Source organism: Trachurus trachurus, assembly GCF_905171665.1.
Source record: "Trachurus trachurus genome assembly, chromosome: 22".
In the NCBI taxonomy this organism is placed as follows: Eukaryota; Metazoa; Chordata; class Actinopteri; order Carangiformes; family Carangidae; genus Trachurus; species Trachurus trachurus.
This window is the reverse complement of record NC_139907.1, coordinates 5118917-5130166: the sequence shown is the minus strand read 5'-3', so window position 1 is coordinate 5130166 and position 11250 is coordinate 5118917. Positions and strand designations below refer to the sequence as shown.

The window sequence follows — 11250 nt, the reverse complement described above, 5'->3', positions numbered from 1 at the left end:
TTCTGTTTAAAGTGCTTTAAAGACCAAATTAAGTAGGTTAACAACATCTATGAATGACTTAATGAAATTACAACACACAACTGAATTAAGTCTAGTATGAAATTCATACATAGTTTAACAATGGCTTTAGATTTTACTTTATACTTTGCATCAAAATATTTTTAATCAGTTAAACACAAATTAGCCTAACTTCTCCATTAAACTCAACTGTTAATACCAATCTCTGACAAAGTTGCAGCAACCTATTCATTTTGTGTTGCATATCTTCTTCCTTAATGTGATGCTAAAGCTCATTAGAGTGTAGTAAAGTATAACACATGCCGAGCACAGATTCCACTTAGAGAACAACTGGCATAACGTCCAGAGGGAAAAAAAAAAAAAAACATTGCGTCACCTGTCCCTTAAAAAAAAGCACACGCTTTTATTGTGAAACTCCGTACCGGAAGTCCCGCGCCTCCTCGCGGTGTCTGTCTTGGCGGCAGCCGCGCGCTCGGCTCCTACTTCACAGGCAGCAGCGGAGCGGAGCCACCAGTCCGAGCTGGTTGACCCGAGGCGACGAAGCAGCAGCACCGCCTGGCATCCGCTCCGGAGAGCAGCGAGGAGCCGAGGTCCGATAGCTGTGTGTGTGTGTGTGTGTGCTCCTATACCTTTACCCCCCCCACACACTAATACCCCAACAACACCCCCAGGTCCACACCACACCACGGCCCCGCGCGCAGCAGGATGAAGAACGCGACCTGGACGTTTGGACACTTTGGGGAACCGCGGCAGCAGCAGCAGCAGCAGCAGCAGCAGCGCGCAGTGGAAAACGGGATTTAGCGAAGAGAAGTTGTTGGCTTTCACAGCAGCGGCGGTGTGTGTGTCTGAGCCGAGGACTCTCGCTGTCAAGTCGTGAGGGGGATTTCTGACTTTTTTCTTTCTTTCCCACCGTCGCCAAAACTGCTCCTCGAGGCACGAGGACCGAGGGATTTAAGAGCAGTTTTTGGTTTGTTTTTTTTAATTAAGTTTCCCGGAGAGTTAAAGCTGGTTTTTCTACCTTTTTGAATGCTTGGTGACATCTGAAATCCGAAAGGCTGAGCTCCGCTGTCAAAACGGAATACTTTTGGTAAGTATTACTATTATTATCATTATTATAGCAATATCAATAAGTCTTATTATTCCTATTTATGCTTCTTATTCTTTGGTTTCTGGCTCTGGGGAGAAATCGCTCCACTTCCTTGTAGATGTGCGTCGGACAGGTTGAGCTTCTCCAGTGTCTCGGCGTTAAGTAGCCGTGTTGCACTTAAGAGAGAGAGAGTGTGTGTAGCCTATGTGTACAGTTGGTGTGTGTGTGTAGCGTGGAGCTGCAGGGACCAGCCCCAGCTCCCGCGACCGGGCCGTGCCGTGCCGTGCCGTGCCGTCGCACAGGTGGCGCAGATGGGATCGTGGCAGCTTCGCTTCTCCCCGGTCTGTGCGTAATCGGCGCGTCTCGGTCGGTGTGAGGGGGGGAATTGAGGAGAGGACGCAGTGTTGTGTGTGTCTGTGTCTGTGTGTTATTTTGTTTTTCTTAATCACTTTAGGTGTGAAGAGAGCGCGCACAGGGAGGGTTTGTGGTATAGCTCATATAAATGCTGCTGTGCGCTGTGTGTGGCGCAGGTTGGGTTTTTTTTATGTGGATGAAATTACGCACGCTGCGAAACATTTACTCCACGTTTGGGTTTAGGAGGATGTGAACTGGATGGATGATGGAGGAGGAGATATTTATTCTTATCAATGGAAATCAGATCTAATCAAAATCCAAATTCATTCTGATCACATCAGTCTGTTAAGTTTTTATTTTTTCATTTATAGAGAAGCGTGTGAGGCTTTTAATGGATTCATGGAATTACGCGCGTCCATCGGTCCAACACTGTGGGTTGAAGAGATGCGTCTGAGATGAGTTTGGTTTCTGATCACCGATAAATCAATGAGTCCAAAACGACGTTTAATCTCAAGAGTGTAAGAAAATAAAAGTAAAACACTGACTCCTCCGTCCTGCTCTCGTGAGGACGAACACGCCTTTTCTCCTCGCTGCAACAGTGACGTCTTCTCTTTCCCCTGGTTCGGAGCTCATACATGAATTACACATCAGCCTCGTTCACGCACACATACACACACACACTCTCTCTCTCCCTCACACTCACACACACAGAGCCGCTCTCTCCCTAATGCCTCTGATCATCTCTGAAGTTTCTCCAGAAAGCAGCAGCAGATTTTTTCTTCCCCTCCTCCTCCTCCTGCTGCTTTTGAATGAACGAGCTGTGCGGGTCTCTCCCCTCAGCAGCAGCAGCAGCAGCAGCAGATCACATCACATCACTCAGCCCCCTCTTCTTCAAACACACGCGCTTCAATGGGACTCAGATGGAGAATTTTTGGCCACTCAGCTCCAGCTCTGACTCTCGCACCATGACAAGGAGTCATCACCGGAGAAAATGACCGGATTAGAGCGTCTCAACAAGAGGAGAGAGAGAGGGAGAGAGAGAGGAGGAGAGGGGGGGGGGGGGGGTGCTGAAATGAGATTTGGGACTTGTAGCCTATTGCATTATTATTAGCCTATTAAATTCCGCAGCCATAAAAACAAGCGTGCGGGTGATAATAGTTGGCCTAATGCTGCAAATTAATTGCATCTATTGACCCGAGAAATAACGCACGCCAGTTTGCTGCGTTTTTCAATCACAGGCGAAGTCTCAGACACATTTCTGTTCCAAATGAGACTCTGATTGCCTCTTTTCATTACCCCGAAATTGGCCCGAGACCATCGCCTCTCTGCGCTGCGTGGAGGCCTCCCCTCCTCTTTCAGAGAGAGGAGGAGGAGAGAGAGAGGCAGGGAGAAGAGGAGGAGGAGGAGGAGGAGGTGCATTAATTGGCTCCAACTTGTCTAATTTGAGAAGAAAAGCTGATCTCTGTCGTGCACAAACATCCATTCACTGTCATTCTCCTCGGTGTGGTGCAGCAGTCACCTCATCTGGCGATTCCTTTTTCACTGTAGGACAGTGATGCATCTGTTACACTCAAATAAGTTTAAGAATAAGAATATATATACTGCAAACCTTATGACACTTCCATTCTCCATGATGCACCTCGTGTTTAAATCATCCGTTTATTCCCAGTGGTTTTATTCTCTATAAGTCGGTGTCCTCTGTTTGATGCTGAGGACAAACGTGTGGACAGGTGTCGTCATCTTCGTCTTTTTATTTTCCCGACACGTGCAGCAGAGACGTCTGTGTGTGAGCCGGAGGTGAAGCACAGTCCACAGCCTGCAGCATGGTCACACCTGGAGTCACCGTGCAGCTCTGACAGCTCTAAAGTATCTCTCCATCTCTCTCTTTCTCTGTCTCAGTTCCTCAGCTGATCGATATCTCCTCTCACCTGAGGGTGCAGGTGTTTGGAGTGAGTGCTCTGCAGAGAGGAGCGGAGAGGAGACAGAGTAGTGTAGATGACATGGGCGACTACCCCTCATCTGTTTCTGTCTTTTCTCTTGTGCGGCTGCTGTTTGCTCTTGAGCTCCGACACCCCGTCCCCCCCTCTTCCCGTCCCCGAAAAGAAAAAAAAAAACCCTAACCCTCTAATCCCCTTTTCCCAAAATGACAGAGTGGATCTGGCCCCGGCTGTTGATTCTCCGGCTTAATTATTAAAGATTACTGATACTCCGGAGAGAGGTGTGACGAGCATGTGACCGCCTCGCATTGATCCTCACAGAGAGAGGGAGAGGAGAGAGAGGAGAGAGAGGGATGACAGGGATTTGAACCTGCTCTGCCTCTGAGCTATTACAACGTGGAGATAGTTCTGCATGATTAATATTCATGCATTATTCACAGCGGTGGCTGTGTTTCCCTTTTGATGCTTTAAGAAAATATTAGCATGAAAACACTTCGGAGGCTTTGAACTCCACGCTGGGTCTTTGGGATCCATACCGCCTCCTCCTCCTTCTCCTCTTCTGCTTCTTCTGCTTCTGCTTCTTCTTTTTCTCCTTTCTTCTGCTTCTGGAGGTTGTTAAAGTGAAATCAAAGTGTTTTCATCTGGTGTGAAGAGTTTATTCTCGGCTTCGTCCACTTCGGCTGTGGAATATTTCATATAAAAAAGCAGAGATGATGTGAGTGAGCTTCTTCTTCAGCCTCATACATTACACACCCACTAGTAATTAGTTTCAGTTTCATGCTATCAATCACACAGCGAGCGATGCAAGGCTGCTCCTCAAACTCAAGGATTCACTTTGTACACTTTGAGCGTTAGTCTAAACTAATACCTGTCACCGGATCAGTGGGAGCAGGAGCCCGTGTTGTTCTCCCATGTCTTCACACATGGCTCAAGAGGCTGTCACGCTGCCTGTCTAAACACATCTGCAGCGCCGCGACTCCAACCAATAACTCTGCTGCTCTGTCAGCTCTCAAAGTGAAGTGCCCATAAAAAAGCTGAGATCTCTCTTTGTGTGTGTGTCTGTGTGTGTGTATGTGATCATGTGTAAGTGTAAGTGTGTGTGTGTGTGTGTGCCAGAGAAAACAAAAGTTTTCAAATCAGAGAGCGAGCTGCAATCAGCTACCTCAGCGCCCCGGAGGAGAGCGAAGGACTTATCGTGCTGTATAAACAAACCACAGCAGCAGCGTGTAGGCGTCCTGTGTTGTAAGAAGGTGAGGATGGACTGAGAGAGGAGGAGGAGAAGTTTCTTTTTTGATTTTTCAAACACACTTTATTTACATATCAGATAAGTTTTCCAGTTTTGCTAAGGTGCTAGTTTACATACACATAAATAAAACAGATAAATATATAAATCATGAGGCTACAACTAGTGTTTTTCAACCTTGGGGTCCGGACCCCACGTGGGGTCGCCTGGAATTCAAAAGGGGTCACCTGATATGTCTAGTAATTGATAAAAAAACTGCTGATAAATACTGATAAAATATCTTTTTAAACAAATTATTAGTCTTTAAAATTGTGATTAAAAATACCACACGCTATCTTAAACAACTGTATTCTATACTTTCACTTTCGCGAATATAAATCGAGTTCAAATAACATCTTGATTGACGGTCGCCAGAAATGTACGATGTAAAAATGGAGCCATAAAAGGTTGGAAACTGCTGCATTAGAGGCTGAATGTATTGAAGGTGTGGTGGCAGTGTTTAGATTAGGACAGTGCCTGTGTGTGTGTGTGTTTCTGTGTGTGCGGTGCAGCTTTATCTTATCCATGTGAGTCCCTGTGAAGTTTTCCCAGTCGGTGTTTTGTGCGATAATGTGCAAACAGAGCCGGAGCTGGAATTGAACCTGAACCGGCTCCCCGGCTCCGGCTCCACTTTGTGCTGAGCAAGGGGAGTGGGTCACAGGTCCTGAGAGGGAAAGAAAAACACAACTGTTAAGACTTAAGACAACACAACCTCTCTGTGGACTGTGTGTTCGCACAATACACCTCTGTGTAGTGTGTGCAGGCAAAAGAAGAGAAGAACCCCACTCTGTTGCACCGCATGTGTGTGTGTGTGTGTATGTGTGTGTGTTATTGTCGGTGTGGGCGTCTCACAGACAAAGCTATTCTGAAACTGGACAGAGCGGCTGAAGTTTAAGCTAACAGAACGCATGTAATGTGTGTGTGTGTGTGTGTGTGTGTGTGTGTGTGTGTGTGTGTGTGTGTGTGTGTGTGTGTGTGTGTGTGTCGGGGGGGGTTGTACTTTGCTTTTCTGGGCACCTCTCTCTCTCTCTCTGAGCTTTCTCTTCGAACCTCAGAGCATTCCAGCTTCTCCCTGCTTAAGCAAACAGAGCAGAGCGCTCCGCCGCCGCCGCCGCTCGCTGCTCGCTGCTCACCGTGGCCGCCACTCTCCTCCTCCTCCTCCTCCTCCCTCCTCCCTCCTCCCTCCTCTCCTCCCTCCCCTCCTCCCTCCTCCTCCCTCCTTCTGCGAGCCTCCGGGCAACAGTTGGGCAACTGATACTGTAGACTTCGGCATTCCTCATCCTGCAGCAGGATTAGTGAATCCGTGTCAATCGGTTGCTAAACCATGCAGAAGAGTTTCTCAAGCTGAAAAGGAGTCGTGGAGAAGGAAGGAAGGACGAAGTGATGCTGCGACTCCTCCTCCTCCAGAGTTAATTGATTGGTTAATTAACTTGTATTATACACTGTAGGGGGGGGTTGGCAGTGGCACAGAGTCGTTCCAATATCAGCGCTCCTCTCTCTGCAGACGTCTTCTTAACGATCAGGTGCTCCGAGAAAGTTTCAGAGAAAAACTGCGAAGAGGGATTTCCACCCTAATCCTCGAAATCTGTGAGGAATGTCAGGTCAGAATATGGCAGCAGCGTTTGTGCAGACCCCAAGGCGCTTCTTCTTCTTCTTCTTCTGATTGCACGTTCTCCCACAGACACAACAACATCCAGACTTACTTTCCTAAATGATAATTAACTAGTTTTAGTCTTTTACCTCTGATGTATTTATTTATATGTATTGCATTTGCATGTCTACTTGTAGGTTTATTAGTTTATTGGGAGTTAGACTAATTATATATTCAGGTCTGCAACTCTCTAGATAGAGCTGTTTATTTATCTTTTTTTTATTGATGCAATGAATGACATCTATCTATCTATCTATCTATCTATCTATCTATCTATCTATCTATCTATCTATCTATCTATCTATCTATCTATCTATCTATCTATCTATCTATCCTCTCTCTGTCTTTTTACTTCTTTCTATCTATCTAATTATCTATCTATCTATCTAGACTTCTCTCTCTTTCTGCTCCCATCGATCCTCATCGCTCATGTTTTCATTTGTTCCCGCAGGTCGGCGCCGGAGTCGGGGAGTCTTTGGACAGTTTCTTGCGGCGTCAGCGGCCGCCGTCGTGCCGGACAGCAGCATGCGAACGGAGGATGTTGTCTGACTCGTCCTCGTCCCCGTCCAGAGGAATGACGGCTCTGTGGCACTCGCTCTGGATTTTCTTCCTCCTGCCGCTCTGCGTGGCTCCGGCCAGGCTGCCCACCGCTCAGCCCACAGGTAGGAAGGAAGGACACACACACACACACACACACATATACACACATTCACACACACTGCTGCTGAAACTACCTAGTGATGTACGGTGGCCCTGAGGGCTCATGCACTGTGACTTAGGAAAACACACAGCATGCAAAAATGACAAAAATGAGCATCTTCATCAGTTCAACACTTGTTTCTAAACAGTGATGGACCTGAGGGACACATTACGTAATTATTAGAGCCACAACAATTAATCGATTATTATTTTAATCGTCAACTATTTTGATAATCGAATCATCAGTTTGGGTAGTTTCCCCCCCCCAAAAAAAGTCTAAATTATCTGATTTCAGCTTCTTAAATGTGAATATTTCTGGTTTCTTTGTTCCTTCACGGCAATAGACTGAGTCTCTCTTTGGTTTGTGGACAAAACAAGACATTTGAGGATGTCGTCTTGTGGTTTGAGAAACATTGATTGACATTTTTCAACATTTTTAACATTTTATTGACCAAACAACTAATCGATTAATTGATAATGAATCATTAGTTGCGGCACTTTTAATTATTCAATCATCTGAAAACATTGTAAACAAATATGGTTTTGTGGTTGATATTGTTTCTCAGTCTGTTTGTGTGTCGTCCATTTGCAGTGTGTTTGAGCTCTCAGGGCCACCGTACTAATGGCGTGGCTAAAAGGCGCCACATGATTTTCCCTTTGCTCTGAGATGTCCCTGAAGGCATCACGGTTTTAGTGTCATGTGCTCACTTCTTATCAGTTTGGACTTGGCCGCATCAATGTTGTTACTAAACTGTTTGGTCGTTTTCATTGAGCTGCTACAGACCGATGTGACCTCTGACCCCTGTGGGCCACCGTAGGTTTGCTTTTGCTTGAAAAGAACAACACAGCAAGATTTTATTGATCAGAAAAGTGGCTTTTTATCGACTGAGCAAATGATCCTGATTGGTTCTTTCAGCAGCTGATGAATTGATTAGTTGATCGTTTGTCATTTACAAAGCAAAAATGACAGATTTTGATGCTTCGCTTTTGAAGTTTGTTCAGCTCATCGTCCACGGTCACTTCTCCTTCTTCTCCCTTTTCCATTCGAAACATGACATCAGCTCTCTATGCGTTCATCACTTCAAAAAGGGGCATTTCAAAAGACACATTTATTGTTTATGAGAAAGAGTTGGAGTCTTTTTTTTCTTTTTCTTTTTCTCTTTTTTACGAGGAGGATTTAATTGGACTCTTCTTGGTTCGCTGAGCTTAGCGCGATTTTTCCCTCTTTGTTCTCGAGGCAGAGAAAAACCCAAAGATCAATCCAAAGTAAACGTCGACTGTGTTTGCTTTAATCTCTCCATATTGTGCAAAAAAAACCAACACAGCAGAGTAATCTTTTTCTGAGGCGTTGGCCAAGTGTTGTGTTTTTTTTACTCCCTCACTCCCTCCCTCCCTTTTTTTCTTTTTTAATGTGAGCGTTATTTAAAATGAGTCTCTGACACACTTCACACGCTACAGTGCGTTTAGAAAGACGAGGAGCCGGGCAACTCCTGGAGACGACCCAGCTGTCTTATGCAAGCTGAGATACACTCTGTGTGTGTGTGTGCATGCAAGAACATGTACTTACTGTATGTGTGTGTGTTTTTTTTTAGATGTGACGAAGTTTTTACCTGGAAAAGTAAAAAGTAAAGATTGATCTCTTTGTTTCAAGGTTTAAAATAGTTTAAAGAGTCGACGTCACTTTAAAGGACAATTCTGGGCAAATTCAACTCGGGGCTGTATTTTCCTATCATTTTAGGTCTAAAAGAAGGAATCTGAAGATTTTCAGTTTAATTGCTCCTGTTTTCTTCACTTCTCTGTGCATGTTTGAGTAGCTATCTGATGCTGTCTGTGGAGAAAAATTGCGGCTTTGAGGGATGTAAACAGCCTAAGCAGCAGAACTTGCATCCGCTCCCATTCATTGCTGCTGTGGCGATGCGGGGACAGACACAACTACTGCAAAACAGGAGCAATTAAACTGAAAATCTTCAAATTCCTTCTTTTAGGTCTAAAATGTTAGGAAAATACAGCCGCGAGTTGAATTTGCCCCAGAATTGTCCTTTCAGTTTCAACAGCGAGAATGAGACGTTGTCCGTTGCAGTTTGATGTCATTCTGCAGCAGCTCTACGTCAGGACGGTCCTATACCTGTCCCTTCCTGTGTAGCCGAGGAGGAAACCCCCCTCCTGCCCCCCCACAGCTCTGGTCTTTCTGCCCTCCTGCCCTCTCTCATGTAAAAACCCCACTGTTACAACAGGCGTGTTGCGATTCTTTGCGCCTGATTGCCTTCACTGCTGGAAGCCATCACGGCCCATCATGCTTGGCATCATCCAAAAAGCACAGTGAGTCGTGTGTGTGTGAGTCTGTGTGTGTGTGTTTTTTTTTTTAAACCTCTCCGGGCGGTCTGTGTTCAGTCTACGGTTTCTGACTCGCCTGAGTAGATGGCGTTACTGTGAGGAGGATATTGTGTCAAGGTGCTAATTGTCATCATGTCGGTGGACGATGATCGGGTTGCGTGTAATAATAATAATAATAATAATAAAGTTTATTTAGAACACGCCTTTCAAGCCACTCAAGGACACTTTACAGAGAGCATCAGTTATAAACAACATCAAAACACAAGAAACATACAAGAAACATCAGTAAAAATGAATAAATACAAAGAGCAAATGAAAAAACTGTGCAGAATGAAGGGAATGTTGGGGTTAGGGGTGGTGGAGTGGGTACGCAATTTTAAACAGGTGGGTTTTGAGTTTTGCTTTGAAAAGAGGGAGAGAGTGAGTGTACTAGTTGTCCACACATACACACACTTGTGTCGCTGCAGTTTTGTGCGCTGAGATCTGGAGCGCTGTGCACTGAGGTGGTCTGTCCAAATGTCACGACCCTCTTGTTGCGATGCAGCAGAGGTTGAACCGCACTACACTACCATAAACACATCACACGACGTTGCACATTGAAAGATTCGGAGCATCTTGCAAACATCAAACAAAGATTGATGTTTCTATCTGTACAAGTCTGGGAAGTCGCGGCGATCAGCGTGTGATCGTCTGATCGTCTGTGCCCTGCAGCTGAAGGTGCAGATTTATGAGTTTTTCTCATGTTGGAGCAGAAGATTTACAGCTTCTGATCGTCTGCAGGTTGATTTATTAAAAAAATACATAATAAGAAGAATAAAAAAGAAACTCATGCATGCATTATTTTGTGTGTACGAAATAAAGAAAGTGGTGCCTTCAGTGCCTGCTGGTCATCTCCACCCCCCCGCTGCCCCCCCCTGGCCTCCAGCAGACTTCCCCACGTCCACAGATGGACGAGCAGTAGGGATAAAGTGACAGTCGTTTACTGGCAGATGGCTCGATTTCCCCTCAGCCGCCGCCGCCGCACCGAGCTGCAGAGTTGTCACTTAGGTTTGTGTTTTTTCTGTGTGTGTGCGTGTGAGTGTGACTGTGTGTGTGTGTGTTTGTGTGTGTGTCAGGGTCAGAGATGAGCAGGTGCTGAGGACTGAAATGCCCTTGAAAGTTTTCGAGCAGTCGTAAATATGAATGGAAAAGGTAATCGAGCGACAACAACTCGCTCCGCTTCATTAATCATATCCACTAATTCACTAATTGTTTAGTTGTTTTTGTTTTTTCTCGACACGCTGCTTTAGATTAATGCGTGGATCATGTGACCACTGACCCCTGTGGGCCACCGTAGCAGGAAAACAAGCTTTTATTGATTAGAGAACGACTTAAGGTGCTTTAAAAGCTGTTTACTACGTGATGCTACAAACTTATCTTAAAGGGACATTGTGTAACTTCTCCTGTTATCTATTCACGAAAAGAAAATCAATTATTTGGTTCAAAAGTCTGTTTTTCATTAATCAGTAATCCCCCCATCAACAAAGTGAAGTGTTCCTTTCAGCTCTGAATTAGCCGTTCATATCATTCATATCTCCATGGAGCGGGTAAGCTCGGTGCTGCTGCCATGTGGTGTCGCCATGTTTTTACGTTCAGTTTGTTCAGCGTGACGGTAGGAAACCACGGAAACTCAGCGGAGACACCGGAGCTGTCGGCTCAGGTCGAGGTCGTGGCGTCTGTGAAAAGTCACCGCGGTAACGCAGTGAGGAGGAACGGAGCGTTACACTGATGCTGCATTCACCTGCAGTCGGGCAGACGGCCGTCGCTAACAAACCAGATGTCATTTTAGTCACAGAAGTCCAGAGAAAGCCGGTAAAACGCGGGTCAGGTAAACAATGCGACATCGCCA

The 11250-nt window shown here is 45.6% G+C and overlaps 1 protein-coding gene across 1 annotated transcript in view; it reads left to right on the top strand.

The window, feature by feature from the left end:
* Positions 1-698: 698 nt before the first annotated feature.
* The window catches only part of fgfr3 (fibroblast growth factor receptor 3), an 86110-nt gene continuing 75558 nt past the window's right edge, over positions 699-11250 (top strand). The window contains exons 1-2 of the mRNA XM_083998035.1: positions 699-1105; positions 6781-6991. Of these exons, the coding sequence (XP_083854161.1) occupies positions 6868-6991 (124 nt within the window). The 5' untranslated portion in view covers positions 699-1105; positions 6781-6867. The remainder of the gene's footprint in view (positions 1106-6780; positions 6992-11250) is intronic.